The sequence below is a fragment of the Cololabis saira genome, chromosome 18, assembly GCF_033807715.1.
Source record: "Cololabis saira isolate AMF1-May2022 chromosome 18, fColSai1.1, whole genome shotgun sequence".
Lineage (NCBI taxonomy): Eukaryota > Metazoa > Chordata > Actinopteri > Beloniformes > Belonidae > Cololabis > Cololabis saira.
In genome coordinates this window covers 20193816-20214601 of record NC_084604.1, presented here as the reverse complement: position 1 = coordinate 20214601, position 20786 = coordinate 20193816, and the positions used below count along the sequence as shown (strand labels likewise).

The 20786-nt window shown below is 39.0% G+C and overlaps 1 protein-coding gene across 2 annotated transcripts; it reads right to left on the bottom strand.

The window, feature by feature from the left end:
- Positions 1-11070: 11070 nt before the first annotated feature.
- Positions 11071-20786, bottom strand: taf1a (TATA box binding protein (TBP)-associated factor, RNA polymerase I, A). 2 transcript variants are annotated; one of them, XM_061746546.1, is made up of 11 exons: positions 20550-20786; positions 19002-19138; positions 17109-17272; positions 15731-15844; positions 15444-15642; positions 15083-15195; positions 14497-14655; positions 14157-14223; positions 13875-13998; positions 13598-13752; positions 11071-12995 (listed from the first exon to the last, which is right to left on the bottom strand). In XM_061746546.1, exons 2-11 carry the CDS (start codon positions 19108-19110, stop codon positions 12967-12969), a joined length of 1233 nt encoding a protein of 410 aa, XP_061602530.1. In that variant the 5' UTR covers positions 19111-19138; positions 20550-20786; the 3' UTR covers positions 11071-12966. The 2 variants fall into 2 exon arrangements, with proteins under 2 accessions (XP_061602530.1, XP_061602531.1); XM_061746547.1 differs by having other exon boundaries at positions 14506-14655.

The window sequence follows — 20786 nt, the reverse complement described above, 5'->3', positions numbered from 1 at the left end:
TAAAATTGTCAGCCAGAGGAGGATTACTGGAGATGGTTCTGCAATTTCAGGAGTTGACCAGAGTTGAAAATTGGATCATTTTCTTTAAAACCCATGTCTGTGCTGTGGGAACATAAGGCATAATGAAGTGCACAGTAACCACGCTCGACACCCACACTTACACTTACTCACACTTACTCCCTCTCAGTCTAGACATTGTATTTACAGCAGCTGATATAGAAATACAGCACAGTGCCTCTATTGTGCAATAACTAAGATGTAATAATAATTTTGCATTCTTATCATATTTTAGTTCTTTACTAAGAGATGCTAAGAGTCTCTATCAGTGGAAAGCTGCATCAATTTTGACCCACATTTTGATTTTTTTTGGTGGTGCAGCAGTTTATTTCCCCTGACATTCGAGCACTTGCCTCACCCATTTTACAACTTGACTTAGGGTTGCCACAGGATACATAATCTGAGAACAACATGATCCACTAACTGACCTCCAAACTATGTTCACAAAACACATACTGGGAAATGAAACATAACCACCTGCAAAGCGCAAGTTATTTGAATATTTATTAAATACTGAGGGAAGAAACGGTGATGCAAGGTGTTTGTGCTCTGATTTCTTCAGGCCACTGACCAAAAAAATAAAAAAAAGGGTTACAGGAATGATGTGGCAGAGTTTGTCTGTGCCACAGAGGGTTGTTGTGAAAAACAAGTTACCTAGTCAAATTCTTGTATGGTACTTTGTGTTTCATTAAAAGTTTATTGTGTTTCCCCTTTGCTTCTCAGGATTCTCTTCCTCGTGGTGACATCATCCCATTCCTTGCTCTCTCCTTGGCTGCAACTCAAATGGGGATTCCCCCCAACACCTCCAGATATCTGGCATACTAAAAATCTGGAAAGCTGTTAAACTGTCTTTGACAATTAATGGCTATATTTTGATTAAAGAAACTGGAGCAACAATTGGGAAGCACGATGCTCGTGGTGGTTAACACTCTCGCCTCCCGTTCAGGTCTCAGCTGGGGCCTTTCTGAGTGTAATTTGCATCTTCCTCCTGTGTCTACATACTGTAGGTTGTCATCAGTTTACTTTCACAGTGCAAAAACATGCATGTTAGGTTGATGGGTGTTCCTCAACTGATGCAGGCGTGAGTGTACGGTTGTTTGTTTCGTTTTGTCTCAATTTGTGCAGAGCACCCTCTTTCCCAGAGTGTACTTCCCCGTCCCCCTCCGACTTACATGGGATAGACATGATAGAGTACAGATTATGGAAACTGTCTTATTGACTTGTCTTTCCTGGAGCTCTTTGCTACGTGTCATTTGTAGGATAGATGGCGTTTGGTTATCAGTGGGACCGTCCCCTTTAAAAACCATCTTTAAACTCCCACCCCGCATAAATGAGCTGCTGACAACCAGCACATGACTAAAGTATCACCCTCAGATCATGTGACGACCTCTGAGCAAACTCCATCCACTGATAAAGCAGCAGTGGAAAGTTTTACAAATTGCTGCTTGCATTTAAGTAAAGTTTTTGGTGTCCTAAATTTACAGTGTTTAAGGTTGAAAACAATACTTTCAACTTTTTCTTTTTGACTGTAGATAGAGCATAGTTACAACAGCAGCAAGGATGACTTAATGCTTTAAACTCTGAGCCCCAATCCCGACTGCCCATCTCTAAAGCCACAACACTTTCTTTTTCCAAGTTAAAATGAAATGTTCGTAAAAATTACAGTGAAAAACTGTAAAATAGCAACAGTAAAAGACTGTAAAATCCAAAATAGTATATCACTGTAGTAGATACATTATATTACCCTAAATCAAGAAAGAGTACATAACTATACTTTTTACTGTAATAATATGTAGAAATCACACAATTTTACTGTAAAAATATAATTTTTTGGTAAAAAAATTTGAAAATACCATAATATCACAAGCATGTAATTACCCTAAAATTTTAGTTAGTTAGTTAGTTAGTGATTTATTCCGAACATGCAAATTATATATAACGTAAATATGAACAAGTAAAACAGAAATAATAATACAAAATGGCCGATCAAGACAATTTTACAAAACAAAACAAAATAAAACAAAAAAACAGCATAAAACAAAAAAACAGTACAGTAATTTCACTTGCATGTCCGAAAAGGGGTGGGAAGAAGTATAACTTATTTAATCCCGCCCCTTGTCCATAAAATATTAACAATATTTATTTATGTCCTTCTTATAAATTATATATTTATTTTAAATTAACGGTATTATTCTGTCTAAATTACAGATCTAGCTGATGTTTACGTTTAAATTTACAGTATAAAACTGTTCAACATTATGCAAAAACATACTGTAATTTCTACATAAACAGGTTTACAATATGTCTGTTTTTCATAGTAATTTACCGTAAACACAACAGTTCTCAACTATGAAATTTATAGTTGCCTGAAAAGCATACCGTAATGTCATATACATTGTTACTGTATTTTTTTACGGTGAAATTCTGGCAACCACAGCTGCCAGTATTTTACCGTAAATTTCACAGTTTTTTTTTTACAGTGTAGTCACTAAAGTAAGCAAGGCATGATTCATCTTTATTTGTTTACTTTATCTGACTCCTTCAGTGGAAGCCAACAATGGAGGAAAGCTGATCAGTATGCACATGACTGGAGACGAAGAGACAAAGGCAGAGGACTGAAAGAAGAGAGGCAGTAGTGGAGAGTGATATGTGTCATTTGGTGATGTCATACATCCAAACGTCCTGGGTGACAGCGGCAGTAGTAACGGCCTGAGTCAGAGGATGACATCAACGCTACAAGCTGTCAGACAGGTTGCGAAAGGGCTTAGACCCACGCTCTCATTGTCCCCCGGTTAATGCTGTTATTCAGCCTGCCACCGGCCTTACTATTTGTTAATCTGACCTAACACACAGTTAAACACAGCACAAAGACACGCAAACAGCAAATTAAAAGGCCAGCATAGAGAACAGCCAGCGGTGAAATGTCAGCCTGTAATAGACCATCACAGCTTTTTGAATACAAAAGAAAACGCATGCAGTTTTATGTGAGGTCAGAGGATGAAAGTTCGCAGACAAAGTTGAGTTTACAAAGCTTAAACTGACTCCATTATGTTCACCAAAGGATGCTGTGGATATATTTTGATAGTTTTCCTTTCGCAGTGAAACACGGTGAAGTGGCTGTTATTTGTGTGCCACAATCGTCCCAAAGCAATTAAAAATACATAAATCAGCCTCACTGTTGCAGTGGGTTACACGTTTCTTCATTTATCACTGACATGGGCGCTGTGGTTAAGTGCGAGTCAAGCCAAGAGTGATTCAAATGTATATTTAACAAGAAAATGCAGGATTTACTCCCAGCTGAGTTGCATCTCTTAACCAACTCTCTTAAGTAATATTCAGAGTGCAAATGGGCTACTGCCAGGGAGCTTTTCTTTATAGACTAACCTATGTGTTTCTTTGGTGCTTCTCGTGGAATTGGCTGACAACAAGAAATATACACAATAACAGCAGACTAATCTTTTGAGATGTAAACTCTATCAAGACATCAAGAGAATAAACTCGTTTATTTCCAAATGAAAATAAATATTTCTGTTAAAAAGTCAAGATTATGGTATTTTCACGCTCAACCATTTCTTGGGTTTACAAAGAATAGTCAGAGTGGCGGTTGTCTGGATGAAAATGTCTTATTGATGTCACGGCCAGGTCAGAGGAGGCTGGGCAGACCGGTCCGAGATGATAGAAAGGCAACAGAAATTCAAATGATCGTTTGTTTCTAACTAACGCATCACCTTAAGCAGGTGGGCTACAGCATTAGCTGGGCGGAGGCTCACCAGCATTAGACAATAGAAGATTGGAATAAAACGCTGCCTGGTCTGACGAGTCTCACTTTCAGCTCCAACATTCAGATTGTCACGATTTGACCTCAACAACATGAAAGCATGGATCTATCCTGCCTTGTTTTTTTTTTTTTAGTTTACTGTAGTTTATCGGTCCTTTCAATTCCCACAAACCCAAATTCGTCAGTGTCATAACAAAAAATATATCATTTTTGGTATATATATATATATATATATATATATACAATTTTATAATTTTAGCTAAAAGGACCAAAAGGTGTAGACTGAAGAATAAGCTTATGACACCGACCCTTTTCACAAAAAAAATGTTAGCTTTTATAAACTAGTGCAATGTCATTAATAAATATCATTCCATACAATATTTGTATAAGCAATAATACAATAATACATACACATACCTACACATATACATACATACTGTACATACACACACGCATGCTGTGTATACACACATATATTTATATATATACTGTACACACACACATACATACGCATATACATACATACACATGTCCATGGGTACATGCCTATGTGTATTATGCCTTTGTTTTATATTTAATAATCATTTTGTATTTATAGGTGCTTTTGAATTGTAATAACGTGCTACACATTTTCATTTCTGTATTTAAGCTGTTCCACAGATTAACTCCTGTCACTGAGATGCATCGTTGTCCTTGTATGAATGATTCAGGCTGCTGGTGGTAGTGTCATGGTGTGGGAGATATTTTCTTGGCACACTTTCGGACCATTATTACCAACTGAACATCATTTGAACACAACAACCTACCTAGTATTGATTCTGAGCATGTTCACACCTTCATGACCCCAGCGTTACAATCTTCTGATGGCTACCTCCTACAGGATAATATGCCATGCTACAAAGCTCCAGTTACCTCAAACATGACCATGAGATCACTGTACTCCAGTGGCCTCCACAGGCACATAGAGCCCCTTTGGGATCTGGTGGAGTAAGAGATTCGCATCATGGAAGGAAGGAATAAGATCTTCTTCCCTGCCTTGCTCTTGTAAACCAAGTTAAAAGCAGAATCAGTGGGTGATATGTAATTAATGTGCGACTAAATAGTTTTGCAACCCATGGTTGCTAAGCACTTGTTACCATGGAAAAAACAAGCCCATGGTGAACATTAAGGAAATTCAGTGTCATAGTTGGATCAGTTGAGGTTCAAGGGCCAGACAATGGGACGTTTCACTTCTTCACCCTGTGTAAACAGGTTTTAAATGACATCATTGAGATCACATGGCACTTCCTGTTTCTCCAAGACTTCAGCTCAACTTTCTGCAGTAATATGAAGTGGTGATGCATCATGTATCCGTATACAGAGACAGTCAAAGAGCTGATCAACTTCAAGCTATGATGTTCCTCAGGATTTTCATACAGGGCTGAAAGCTTTCTCACTGATACATAACACAAGCTGTCAGTGTTTACGCATTAAATATCCATATGACAAATTGTAATTGATGTCATAGTTGTGTAATATAGATACATGCAAACATTATCTCCATTAACAGCCAACAGGGTGAGAGGAAGTGCGAATTGAGACACGGGTACAGTCAGACAGACAGTGAGACAGGTCAGCTCCCACATTCATTTAAAATGATAGCATGCTTGGTTGTATTTTCCAACACACTACCCCTCGATGCAAATCGATTTACGCAGACAAACCAGCCTGCTTGAGGTGAGGTTAAAGTTTTTGTTTGTTCGTTTGCGCCTTACAGAGAACTGGAGACGAGTGGGGGCAACATGAGTCAGTCTCCACTTAGCCTACAGAATACGCTGGCATGAGTCAGTCTGCTCTCAGCGACGAACCTGTGGGTTTCTAAAGAATCGGTCCAAAGAAGCGTTCAGTCTACTCACACTCACACCTGCAGAGCTGCAGAAGACGACAACCATTGTGAAAACAGAAAGGAGTGTGTGGGCGTCTTGGTTGATATCATCTTGATTATCACCTCTTAAATAATATAGTCATCCTGTTTTCTCATAACTGAAGAAAAATTGTGAACTGAATTGAAAGTATAAATCCAAATTTACTTGTTTTTAACAAGAAGAAAAAAAAACTGAAAAAGCATCTGGTCATTGCACTTTAACTTTAAACCCTCAGCACTTTAATCGTAACCAGCACTTTAACTTACTCTGGCACTTTACCGCCTAAACTTTTAACTGCTAAATATGAAACTATGTGTTTAATGTATTCACCTTTGTAATATATGTAAATGTCTGTAAGATCGTGTTAGTATTAAGATTGATGTGTCAGGTTGTTTTCCTGTTCCTTCTATCTTAAATAGAAGCAAAATAACAAGAACAGAAACTTTTTGCACGCTTTATTTGTATTTGTTCTAACTTGTTGTTTAACTTGTCTTTCTTTTATATTTTTAGCCGGGGGACTGCCAATGGAAACTAGCTCTGTAGCTAAAATTGGGTGCATTTGCATTTTTAATTCTAAATCTATATGAATGTACACTGTCCCTTCCCAAATAAACTGAATTGAATTGAATTGAATTTTATTTGTCACCATGTTTTTTCATGATTATTTTTCATACATATTAAAATGTAAAGGGATGCACCAGTCTGACCTAATTTAAAGACTTTCCCCAAAACCCTCCAAGGAGCAGCAAAAAGAAGTTTACATAGACATCGGAGTTTCCTCACACTGCCCTGATGTTGTCTAGACCTCCCCTTATATTCTAGATCCGCCACTGGCACAGATAAAGGTAACATCATGGGAAAGCACACAAGAGATGGTCACACATGTTGAAGCTAATTTCATCACACATAATAATTTTGAATGACTTTTTTTATGGAAATATAAAAAACCGAGCGCATTGAAACAAATAGGAGGAGCTTTTCAGAGGCGTTACTTCAAACGCGTGCGGGTGTTGCGGGTGGTTGCAGCGCCCCCTGCAGGAACGGGCCATAATGACTTTACAAAAAGGTTGGACAATGTTTTGCGGTTGTAGTTAGATATATCCTTAGAAAATAAATAAATAAGAAAACAATTAATATACAAACAGGAGTTAATTTCAATATGTGTGGGAAAAAATGTTATTTCTCCATCACGAGAAAATAATAAGTGTTGCTCTTGGCACTACCTTACCTGAAAAGCTTTAGAGATTTGACACCTGCGATTTTCTGCAGAGACTTACCTGAACACTATTATCAAGAGTACTGAACCAAACAAAGCTCAGTTTTCTAATAATGTTTAGTATTCTTTCTGATTCTTCATAAGATATGTACAGTACTAATTTAGATTGTGTCTCTGATTTAAAATGCTCAAGTATACCAGAAACAGGATTCATAGTCTGGTCAGAATAACTGGCAGCCTTGAATACCTAACCTTTTTTTCTGGATTAACTAGCTAATCATGGCTTCAGTGCACATAAAAGACACAAGTTGTTTATCAAATATTAAGAAATGGTGAAGGAATAAGACAACCAGAGGGGTTTTGTATTAAATAATTTAATAATGCCAAAGGTCAAAAGATGTTGACATTCCCATTTCAGTAGTTTGTAACATTACGGGGGAGTTCAATGGTCATAAAACTGTTGAGATCCTTTCAGGTCATGATGACACAAAAAAAAAAGAAAACATAATCAAAGACTTGTGTAAAAGTCATTGCAGACTGCAAAATAAACCACCGCACAAAACATCTACTGGAACAATGTGGGTTGGCAAAAAAGACAAACCCAAGATTAATGTTGCAAAAAGTGTAATAGATCCACTGGTTTTTCATAGGTAATTTTCTATTAATAGATTGATCCAAAGTAGTAGAAGTTCTTGGGGATTAAAGTGCATCAATTTATCTTCATGCAATTAAATTACACCCATTAGACATATAAAAAAGGAAAGAAATTAAGAGAACTTCCTACAGTGAGAGAAAGTGGAGATTCTAATGAGCAGTGAGGCTGGTTTCACACATCTGACTTGAAATGCTAAATATATAAACAGGAGTGATGAAGTCAAAAAAAATTTGCTGCACATTTTATATAAAAATTATATCAAAGATGAAGTTTGAGGTGAAAATCTTTCAGCAAAGAATTGACCTGCCCAATAGCAGTAAAGAGTGGTTGAAAAGAAAATAATGAGCGTACCGTTTACAATGATCAACATTAAAGTGTAATATAACCCCAATTAAACAAAAAAGGAGAGGAAAAACATTGGCAGATATAACAGATATCAAAGAGACTATGTAAAACAACTTTGGCAAATAAAAAAGGAAGCGTCAGAAGTCAGAGAAACCATCAGTAGACATGTGCAAAGATTAAAAAAACAAAACTCTAGACGCCCCAAGAGACATTCATGGGCGGGAATTGTTGTCAAACAATATGTGGCAAAATATCAATCCCAATGGCTCAAACTGGGTTCATAGAGCCTTTTATTTCAAGTAAAAGCATCTTTATTTCACAGCATGATGGTAGTGAAGGACCCAAATAAAGACCAGAAAGATAATCCAAAGAAGAGGAAAAAAAAGACAAATGGATGCAAACTGGGAAGAACACAGAACGACTGCAAACATAAACTGAGTAGAGCATCCTAACAGATGGACTGGCAAAAGAAAGGGGAGATAAAGGACTACAGCTGTTTGATACACTACAAGTTATTGACTAAAACAAAAGTTTGATTCCAATCCTGACGGTGAGGGGTCAGGACTGCTGTTCAGGTCCATAACAGGTGTCCTGGAGCACATCGATTGCTTTCATCAAAATATTACCTCCTTCCAAGATGCAATATTAACAGACGGATGCACCGCCAAGTGCCTGCTTAGAATTCAACTCTTCTTTTTCTGTTTTCTACATTTCTGATCAACCAGGACGTTATTTTCCACTTTTGCTCAAGTTGGTTTGCCTCTGCAGAGCTGGAAATAAAACATGTGTGCTGCCACTTATCACGCTGAGCCACTCATGAAATTAAACCTGCATCGCCTCAGGTGAACGCTCTGCTGGTCAAGCCGCTTTGTATCTCAGGACCGTCCCGTTCCAGAAGCAGTTCATTTACTTGTTTGCATGCAGGGAAACGCCGAGAATAAATCCTGACTATTCATCCTGCTGAAGTAGTCGTGAGGGGAGGAGATGAGATTATATGCTAATGTATGTAGAGGAGTAAGCTTTCTCTTCCAAGGCTAGGGTTTTATTCCAGACTGGATAAGTAGAGCAAGATTAAAAGGTCAGGAGGATCAGTTTGTGTTCACAAGCCTCATATTTCTCTCACAGACAATGCATAGCAGAGGAAGCTCCAGGTTCAGCCACATTCACAGTAGAACAAGAAAAAAAAAAAATCTGCTCACAATCTTTATTCCCCTAATACATTATTGAAAGCTATTTTTGCGGCTCTGAGAACAAAGGTATTGCAGATGTCACTTTCAACTTCACAGGAAGAACCGAGAGGATATTTTGAGATTCTTTTTCTTTCGTCTCGCTGAAGCTCCACAAGAATCGACTCCCCTGAAGCAATTTTTGTCTCAACAGCTGTCAGTATTGCCACTGTGTCAAAAGTCTTTGGTTATCGTGCTGTTCAAACGGGCCATCATTGGTTGGGAATATGCCCATTACATGCCGGCCATTCTGCAACAAAACCATTTAATTATGATAAGACCTAAAGCCGATTTTCTTTTTCCTTACAAATTCCTTTTATTTTTTACTTTGATCTCCAGTTGCATTTTGCAGCAGCGGTTCCGACTTTAGCCCGGTGTTTTCTCGTTTCATCTCCCTGCTTGTGACATGCGCCACTGGAGAACACATCAGTATGTTAAGTCCAAACTGTATGGCTGAATTATCACGCTTCCCCCCCCCCCCTCCTCTCTGAAAGCCCAGCACATAACTTCAAATGCCTCGCTGAAATATTACACAACATCTCTGTGGAAAGTCTGGATTTTAAGTTGCAAATCCTAAGAGCCCTGCAAAGCAACCAAGCGAGACCCTGAGCCACCAACTGCAGTGTGTCTGTGTGTGAGGAGAGCAGGGAGCAAGAGAGGAAAAAAAAACTCAATTAACGTCAGGCGCTCACAGCAAAAGAAAACAGCCATGGCCTTTCAACGTCAGGCATTAAATTAATACATCCCTCTGCACTATTTTTGTACTTCTCTTATCAGTAAATATCGTCTCCCAAAGATCTGCTACACCAATGATTTTCATGCCTGTCATGACCAAGTCAGCTTGACGTCATGAGTAAATATTTTTCTGAGCTGTAGAAGGCTTTAAAGGGGATGTTAAAGTCTTCAGAAGACATTTCAGACTTTTTTTTTTTTTTTTAAACTGATAGATTTTACAGCACAGTGTCTCTTGAGCACCTGGGGATGGTTCTCCACGTCAACGTACATCACTCCCTCACACAGACTGAGAACTGCTCAGAGTGCTGGAGCTGGTGGAACCGGTAACACCCTCTCCACCTGCTGTTATCCTTCACATCATTAATAAGACAATGTGCACTTTTAAATTTCCCATGAAGTGGTTTGTTGACTCCTAACACCCACGTTTCTATGGAGTCAGACGAGTCAAATGTGTCAGCTTCCGAAAAAATAGGATGAAGCAATTCATCGGAGTCAAAAGTTAACAAACAGCTCAAATGATGAGTGACTCGCCGATTTTCTTTATTTCCAGAGAAAATAATACCTTAAAGTAACCTTAAACAGTACCTACAAAATGATTTTGGACAACACTGGGTCAGAAATTTGCATTTGAGAAAAGGAACTTGATTTTTGTTGTTGTATTTACGGGGACAGTGCACCAGCCATCAGGACTTAACCACTGTTCTCTGATGGTTTGTTTCAGCATCTTCCTTCAAAATCACATCCAGAATCATGCAGTGAAGACTGATATTTTACTTTTGCACCAGCTTCCTCAAAATTTAAAAATGTTTTCAAACTTGATGACTATTCCTATAACATTACATTAGATGTCTCAGGAAGTTGTGCTTCTGAGGAACTGTGGTCCCCCACATCCTGCAGAATACACTTCATTTTGTCGTGGCGCCATGGCTCACGGGATCGTCCTCCGATGGGGTAGTGATGTTACAGGATGCAACTCTGGTTCTGAGCTGCTAGGGAAACACTCCATGCACATTGGGCATTGGGAAATAATATAATTAGCTTGTTTTAACAAGTGTACAGTATCAATAATTTGAAGCACTCTTCATATCTACCACATCAGTATCTAATGTTGGTGTGGAAGGACTTTATCCACTTTTCTTTACAATGCATGTCAGTTAATTGAGGTCTGTAGGCATTTGTTCACGGGCAGCTCTTTTAAAGGTGGTATAAGGACTGGATTTTGATCAGATTATTGCAACACCTCGATTTCACCTTGAATGACCCAACTGCAGTTAAATTTGGACCTTGAATTTTAAGTAGACTCAGTCGACGATAAGAGAAAACCACCCTCCCCTTCACTAACATATAGGTGATATGAGGCATTGATGCTCATGTGGTGTGTTGGCGCTATGCATTACGGGGAAAAAAGAAGAAGAAAACTTTAGCCCATTCCAGTCATGTGACTGATAATGTGACAGTTTATAGTTCCACACACACAGTTTCTCTCGACCTCTCGTTGCCTTCCCTGATTGTTCACAGCTCCATCTCATCAACCCCTGTGAGTGTACATTGTTGTCTTTTCTCCCTCTCCTTCCAGCTCGTTGTTCTTCATTTTTTTGGTTGATAAAAGGACATTATTTATAAGTGTGCTGCCCTATCCTAAGACAGCCTGACTGTCTTAGTGGGGCAGGCAGCTCACTACTGGAAGATAAGATATTCTTAGGATACGGCACAACCTCCCCCAGACTCAAGCAGCTGCTCCAGGAAGCAACAACGGGGCGTTGGGGGGCACTTTCTATTGTTTACGACTCAAATAGGCAATTACAGAAACGTCTAAGCTCGGACACATTGTTATACTGCCAAGGTTTGGGAGAAACTAAAGCACAATAGAGACTTTTCCTTCTGTAATTAGAATTTAATGAAAAAAGAAATGTGACAAGAATCTACGTTTGAACAAGGCTCTTTAATGGTTTGAGCTGTGAGTGGGTCAGGGTACAGGAGGGAAGCTGTCACTCAGACTCCCAACGGAGTGCAATGACTGACTCAACTTGGAACATCTGTGCAGATGATTAAAACAAATTCAAAAGCCTCGGGAGGAAAAAACACTTTCAAGACATAAAAAGGCAGGGCGGGCAGGGCACATTTAAAAGCAGCGGCCAGCTCCTGACTTGATAACCCTCGCCGCTCCTCCAGTTCTGAATTCTCAAACATGTGTTGTGTATTCCCAGATCCCTTCACCAGCTGCTCCTGTTGTGGGGAAAGAGCTCTGGGCTTTGGTTTATGTAACGACTGCAGAGCAGCACACGCAGTGTGACTGACTGAGATGCTGCACGGCCAACAACATGGTGAGATGAAACAGAATCATTACAAACACTTTCACTTCTTAAATTGCCATGCTGTTGAATTTAAGACCTTATTTCATGGTTCAGTGTGAAACACTCACGGGAATAAGCCCTTACAGTATAATAATTAATTATTTTTGTCAATAAATATATAAACAAGGTGCATATTTCTGAGCCTTCGGAGCATACAGTGATTTTGTGAATTGACTGAAGACACATTTAACAGAAAACAGACCCATACTGGGACTTTACGCTGCAGCAGCCAGCTGCCAACTGTCTGTCGCTCACGTCTGCACAACATGCTGCCCAAAATCTGTCATGAATCCCCTTACACGACGGGGAGAACATCCCCGGGCTTTGTGCCGCGCTGACTCGCTGCAGATGTGAAAACACCTCTGTTACAGTCAAGAAATCAGAAGGAGATTCAGCTCTTATCAAAATATTTACAGGAACCTTCAAGTCAGTGTGAACGCTGGCTTTCAGAGTTACTCCTTCTCTTTCAAAATGAGGTGGTCGAAGCAGTCGTACAAAAATAGAGAGCAAGATCTCCACTTAGTGGACATTGCAGCTTGCAGCAGTTCAGGAACACTCTGTGACTCTAGACTGTGACCCTTGAATTACAAATATTTCCACGCTAGATCAAGTCTTACTGGAAAAAAAGTGTAAAGGAGGACCTTCGTGGAGTACCGCGGGACACCTGCTCCGATGACAGGTTAACTCCACCCTCCCTTATTCAGCAGCGTACTTGAGTTCTCGATCTGTGAAAAAGAAAAAAACTTTTTTTTTTTTTTTTTTAATTACAAAAAGGGTCTAAACTTCATGTGACGCTTTTAGATGTAGTTTCCACTCATCAATCTATGTTACATACGGGGCATGCTCTCTGCTGTTCAAACAAAGCAGTACAGAACTTTTTGGACCAGCAAAAAGCTTTTAAATGATGTTAATTTACCAGATATATTTTTTTTTTACCATTGCTAACACTTTTATATTTGGCTTCGAGGTGGAACATCAAAAAGACAGCCTCTTAAATAACAGAAACCATAAATCCTTCACTGATTGGGAGAATTGGTTCCTGAAGCTGGAAGCCAACTCTGGTAAACAAAGTTGGAATCGTCATCAATTTGATCACTTAAAATCAATAAAGACCTCTTTTCTGGTAACTTAAAATCTGCAAACTGGAAGTAAAGAAGAAAGTTCAGATGAAAATACTTGCGAAGAACAAATGCTAATGCTTGACTCATTCCCTGGATGCTGGTAGTTTTAACAAAAAAAAAAAACTCTCAAAAAACAAAGATCTATCCACTTCATGCATGTGTCAGCTGCAATGAGCCCCCAGTCTCTATAAATGCAAACCATTTACCTGGACAGAGGATTTTTGCCAGCGATGCCTTTACTTCCAAAAGCTCGGGGTTCTCCTTGGAGTCTTTTCTGCCGTGAAAGCTTGTGAAGTGCAGCGCATACCACCAGTCTTTTCTTGAAGCCATTGTCTCACGAACAATGCTCTCAAAGTTATCTCTGTTTTAAAGAAAGAAAAATATGTAAATATCCAGAAAGGCTTAACATCTGTAAAACTACTGGCATTTGCTGAGAGTTTAATAAATATATAATTTCAAACTCTATAACCATTTTACTCGTACTCCATCTGCAGTTTCTGAATCACACCCTGCAGACTCCTCCACAGGTCCAGGTTGGTCCTCCAGCAAGCGAAGTCCAGCATTTCCAAAATGACTGCTAGAGCTTTCTGGGCGCTCGCTTTTTTCTCTTTACAAGAAACATCAGATGACAAAGCAATGAAAAACAAAAATCACAATTTTACAGGCAAAGATATGGCATTAAAAAAATTTGTTTTAATTTTACTGTACGTGTGTGTAGCATGACCTTAACAATTTTTAAATAACAACAATTAAATATGCTTTTACCTGCCTGAAGCAGGTAGGAAATGTAGTCCAGCATCAACTCGTGACTGGGGACTAATGAATGGAGGTTCTATGACATTAAAACCAAGTCAACTTTTAAGAATATATCCAATATAAGCTATTTATGTGCACAAAGTTAATATGACACGGAAAATTAAATCAAAATATGAAATAAGCTAAAGCACATGAGGAAACAAAACGATGAGAACAGAATATGCGTTTACAGAAAAATGGCAATTAAATGAATATCGCAAAGTTAAATCAACCCTAGGTCTATCACTAGATGGTATTGAGTATAAACCTTTGTTAGGGAGTAAAATGACTCAGATCAAAGTAGGAATACCTTTAGCACCTTCATCTGTTTCTTCTGAGGAGCGTCGTGCTGCTTCAGGTACCGGTACAGGTAGACTTGTGCATTTGGATTTGGGGGGAAATTCTCGTCTAATGCATAGTCAGTTAGGACTTTGAGAGCCTCATCGTGATCCTGATAGAACTCCAGCATCTGCCAAGAGAGCAGTGCATTAACACAAGATTCAGGGTTGTTTCATTTCACTGATGAACAGCTTCCCTGGAAGATCAGCTAGGTTTGAAAAATACAAAAAGGTGGTTGTTTTTTGTTTTGTTTTTTTAAATAGAAGTCCACAAAACAAAGATTTGCAACACTGAAACAAACAGTAAGTCTATTGCACTGCAGCTTTTAACAATAATGGTAAGTAGTTAACGTATTACCATCCCAGTTTCCCAATCAAAGTTCAGTGTGATTACAGAGAAGCTCCCAGACACGGTACCTACCACCAAACCTAGTGTCCAATAACAGTTTTGCATTATTGCATGAAAATGCTGTCATTTTGATCTGTGGTGATGTAAAGCCTCTGAAGAGTATATACATATATATAATATATACATTTAATGAAGGAATGAGTGCTTACGTCAACATAACTCAGGATGAAGGGATCCCAAACACCTGGATGTTTCAAAATCTCCTTAAGATTGACAGAGGCTTTTCTGAAGGAATTAAGTGCGTTTTGCATGTCAAAATAATCTGAAAAGAGACAGGCAAACATCCCATAACAATGAGCAGTTAAGATCTGATTCAACGCTGATAATATAATTACACACCCGCTCATTTTTCATGTTTAGCTACTCTGGTTCCTGGTAAATCCACATGCAGTTACTCTGTTTGCCCATTAGGTGGCAGTAAAACACCATGTAAAAGCTTGCAAACTTGTCTCACAGGAAAAAAACGGATGCTCTTGAGAAGATGCTCTGTGAAGTTGAGCATCTCCTTACCCTTGTTAGAGAGACTGCTCTTTGTGTCGCACCAGATGATGTAATCCAGTAAACTCCTGTAGGCCTGGATCAGTCTAGTGTTCTGAATCTGAATGGCTGACTCCTTCCCGTACTTCCAGCCTTCAGCATCACACAGCTTCTGCTTTGCATCTTTGATCTTACCGTGGAGCATCAGGTGGAACGCGTGTTCCAGAGAAATCTAGAAAAAACAGATAAAACAGGCTTCATTTAAAATTAAAATAAAGATCAAACCTGTGCACTACAGTCAGGTTGGCATGTTCACGTACCATCAAGTAATGTTTAAATCCTGAATGCTTCATACGTTCATAGACGACGTTGTAGTCTTCCATCGTTGTGTTGGGATGATGGTGAAGAATCTCAGTGCTGATTCTCCGAATAAGCTGGAGGGTGAATTACAAAGATGCTTAATATCACAGATGAAACGTCAAACTTCCCTTAGGAAAACACAAACACAGTTAATAATGAATTAGAATTAGAAGTCTTTATTGTAGCAGAACAAGTCCAGTGAAATTTCCATGCAGTCCTCGTGTGCAATGAAGGGGAAGAAAATGAACAACAGCAACGATGCAATTAAGTGCAATAAATACAATACATATATATCCTTTATTTAACCAGGTAAAAAACTCATTGAGATTAAAACCTCTTTTTCAAGAGTGACCTGGCCAAAATGGCAGCACAAAAACAATACAACAATACATACATACAAACACAGACAGTCAGTCACACATTCCGGGGAAACAATAGTAAAATTTACACAACGGGGCAGTCACAAGAACCGAGAAAGCTAATTTCTCCGTCTTTTAAAATTGATTTGAATTTGAACAATGAACTGTACATGAGAGCTATTGTGTGGCTTCGAGGGGGGGTGGGGGGTGTATGTGTATCAGGGGGGAAATGGAGTGACGGAGAAATCCGAAGGATTCACGACGGCGTCACGGCAACGGCGTAGGGACGGCGTTGGTTTAACGCAGAACCTTAAATCAGCCTTTACAATTTTTGGGAGGTGCTCGTCAGGCTACAGCGTAGGCTACGCCGTAGGGTGCTCGTCGCCGCGTCGCTGCGTACCCTACGGCGTAGGCTCTGCGTCGATTTAACGCAGAACCATAATTCAAACTTGAGCAGTTCTCACCACCCGTGCCAGTTGTTTCCTCTCCAATGCCGTGCAGCTCCCATACCACACTGTCACACCGAGGCAGAGGATACTTTCGATGGTGGCCCTGTAATAGTTCATGAGGAGGATGAGAGTCCAGAACGTTTCAGCTTCCTGACGAAGAAGAGCCTTTGTTCTGCTTTTTTCACCAGGTCGGTTATGTTTGTGGACCAAGAAAGGTCAGATGAGATGTGGAGGCCCAGGAACTTGATGTTGTCCACACGCTCCACCTCTTCTATGAGAATGGGGGCGTGATCGTCTTCCTGGACCTCCTGAAGTCCACAATGACCTCCTTGTGTTCTCTGTGTTCAGCACCAGGTTGTTGGCTGAACACCACTGTGAGGTGCTGGATCTCCTCTCTGTACATCCAATCTCTATTTAACTGAGCTGTGGCTCTGATAGGCAATGATGTCTGGCATTATTTAGACTTTGTGTTCAAGGCTCAGCACTGGTTACATGAGACACAGAAAAAAACAAATAACAAACAAACTTACCACTTTATTGGGTGGTACTCTGTATTCAGATTTGCACTCTAATATTTGGGAGCAACACGCCATATACTCCGCTGCCTCCTGCCATCTGTGATGCAGCATGGCTTCTCTGATCTTCTCCAGACACATTCTGCAGCTCTGGTGAAACCCATATCCGCTTTTCCGCTCTACAATTATTAGATAAGCAACACATGCATTTCTTGGTGACAGTAACAATGCAGGTTTTATAGTTTGAGAAGTGTTGACTGGATTTGTAATGATATTTAAGAATGTGAAAAAAATAAATGAACGTTTCAAAAACATCCCCTACATACATCTTTTTTTTTTTTTTTTAAAGCATCATGACAAAAATATGCGCACACCTCTTCATCATATGTGGTTTCTACACAACCTGCCTATTTATGACATGGCCAATTATGCATCCAGGTTTCTGATCATATATGTAGAATATTTTCTAATTATCTGAGCCAAAGAGGTTCAGAAATGACTTGGAAATTAGGACGAGGCGTTTACATGACACAGTATCATTTGTTTTTACTGTAATCCTCCAGGTAACTTAAAAACAGGATAAGACTTCATCCATGTCTTCAAGTCACACTATGTTCATGTGTGCAACACACAGCCAGGTTGCTCCAAAGAGCCTGTTGTGTCATGAGCAGCACTACTACACATGAAGACGTCGTCATGTACCCTCCTGAGACCTGGACATTCATGTTTGGACTTTATGGGCGACCAGACACGACAACCTATCAGTCAAGGAGAGTTTATGTAATCTTTTTTAATCCTACTGTACACTAAAGAAGACATTTGGACCTGCTATGAATATATGGCTGGGAGCAGATGAGGTGGAAAGGTGGAGTTGGAAAGTGAAAGCTCAGAGCCGGACATGTCATCATTGGATGAAGTCAAGCAGGATCAAATAGATAACCGTGTTTTGCAGTCCGTTGACCCTGATGGTTCGTCTAACTGACGATGCATTTGCCAAAAGTGCCTCTCACTTCTCTATCATTTAAATGCCAAACCTATTATGGAGAAAAATGCTGACCACAACCACAAATAGAGTTTACTCTGATACTTTGAGTTGTTGCATGAATTATATGATTGTGTAGTTATGCAACACATTAATACTAATTTTATATTGAGATTCAACAACAAGTATTGGCAGCTAATGATGGCTGTAAGAACCAATCAGCTCCCAGAATGCTGATAGAACGGCTTTCAGAAACATCGTGGGGGGCAGAATTATCAAACAGATCCAGGGCAGCAAACAGAGGCTGGATGAAATCGGTTTTATTTTTTCCTACATTCCGTTTGAATTTATTTCAATTTTCGATCGTTTTTTTTTTCGGTTTTTCATTTTTAAGAATTTGGTTTTTAGCATTTTATGCAAATGTAACCCCAAGACAGTATATAAAGTAATGAAATATAGACAATTTATGTAATTATAACTGAAAGCTTTAATGTTTTCATACCTTTAAACATATTTAAAAGGCAGAAACATGGCACCAGTTATTCTTGTGTCCAACAAAACATTACTTTTTGGGGCATAAACAAAAAAATACAAAAAGTTGTAATGTAATGATGAAAAAATAAATAAAAATTAAAAAAATAAAAATCAATCTTTAGACATACCAATCGATTTTTAGGAATTAATATGAGAATCGATTTAGAATCGGAAAATCGATTTTTTCAAAACAGCCTACACCGGAGTGCTTTGCTCATCTCCGGAGGCAGTCCATAACGCACCGATATCCTCAGCAATCAATTGAGACATATGTCCCCAGGTCTCAGGAAGACACATAAACAGATAGGAAATGAGTTCATGTCAAACCCTATTTGGTGATGTTTTTTAGTATGACAGAAGAATGTAGATACAGCATATGCTGTGCATCTTACTGGCACACACGGGTTTGACCAGAGGGAGCTTCAAACTTTTGCCTCTCCTTGTAGAATCGTCATCTGAGCATATAACGTCGACCTCCAAGTCAGCAGTCCAGTCGTCCATAATCAGCACCTCAGCTGAGCGCTGCCACCTGCAGGAAGAAAAAAAGTCTCTTCAGAAGGCTATTTATGGATGATACTGGTCACTTTTGAAGGGCCAGAATGAGTCGTGTGATTGTTACTCAAGTGAAAAGAAAGAAAAAAAATACTTGGTGTTTCTGTGACATTGAAATCAGCACAGTTAACTTGACATTCTTAAATTGCACACGCTGAGCCTGTGACAACCTAAACCGGATCATTTCTGAGACAACACAAGTGAAAATATTCAGTGATTAGCCTCAAAATAAAACCTCTGAATCTGTGGCATGTTAAATGGTAGAAGATATAAGCCAGCAAGTAGACCTGTGATGACCCCTAAGGCAATAACGTGAGTGACTTTCACAAGAACAAGACATTGTGATTTCATTGATGCGGATGGTCAGTGGGGTCCAACTCAAAACAGAAGCTTCTGTTGCACGAAATAATGAAAATCTATAGAAAAGGGAAAGGATATATAGGGCACTAGCGCTCATGTTGCAGCTGCTGAGTGCTCAGCATGCCCATGATACCTCCTGACCACCACCCACTACAAAACCATCTCCAACTTCAAAGGCATCCAGGTCAGGTGAATCGTGATTTGTTTTATATCACATGGATGGTCCAGTATTTGCACATCATTAACTAGAGATGGAGACGACATTAGCACGCACTAAATACTAAAAAAAAAAAAGGATCAGAGGTGGTTTATGACGTGCTCAGGCTTCAGAATGCATGTCAATACTTGCTCAAGTCAACTAGGATAAATGCAAGGTCCTTGTTACAAGTCCACTTCATAACTTGCAGGACTTAACTGATTTGAGACTTTCTGACAACATAGCAATAGAAATAGTAATACACATGCCCATTTCCCATGTACACACAGTATACACTCCAGTGCTCATGAAAAAAAGGCATTTTAGGTGTGACCTTTGGTGCAAATAAACATGACAAGCTCCCCAAGTTGTTACAAAAAAAACCTTCCAAGTACCTCAAAATCTAAAAAGAAATTAAATAAAATAGATTAAAAAAAAAAAAGGAATCCAAGGACAGCGAGTGCCTTTTTAAATGAAAATGCTGGTCATCAGCTTATTAAATAAATTATTTCAGTATGCTTGAGTCCTACATTAATGAATGAATGAATGAAAATAAGACTTGCCAGTAACGTTTCTCGTGCATGCTGATTATTACATTGAAATAATTTTAAAAAAAAATGCAAGGAAGGTATTTCTTTTTCTAAAGAACAACTTGCATTACTGTCCGTGTTCTTTATAAATAAAATTAATACATCTGTAAACTCAAAAGGTAATAAGCTTTCCCAGCATAGCTTCTAATAACACATGTAAATTTCAACTCTCTATGTAAAAATTAGGCATTTTAATCTAGAAGAGTCAACACTGATTTAAAACAGTTAGTTCGTTTTCTTACCTCCAAAAAGTCAAGTTTACTCAGATGTTTCTTAAAATAGTTAACTAAGCACGATGCTATCGACTTATTCGCAGCACTGATATAACCTCTACGTCCACGGAGTGGATTTACCCTTGAGCATCTTTTGATATCTTTGAACATATGGTTAGTTCATATGTAGTTAATCCGATAAATCGTGTGTTTATGACTTGTTTTCAACGACTGTACACAACAAGCAGCTGCCACGCTTCAGGTGCA

What these genes read in the sequence shown, in the direction of transcription:
- taf1a (XM_061746546.1), bottom strand. Translation starts at nt 19,110, where the DNA reads ATGGACGACTGGACTGCTGACTTGGAGGTCGACGTTATATGCTCAGAT. An exon ending in GATTTAAACATTACTTGATG is followed by an intron (nt 15,643 to 15,730) that starts GTACGTGAACAT and finishes TGTTTTTTCTAG; the next exon opens with ATTTCTCTGGAACACGCGTT. An exon ending in AACAGATGAAGGTGCTAAAG is followed by an intron (nt 14,224 to 14,496) that starts GTATTCCTACTT and finishes TTAATGTCATAG; the next exon opens with AACCTCCATTCATTAGTCCC.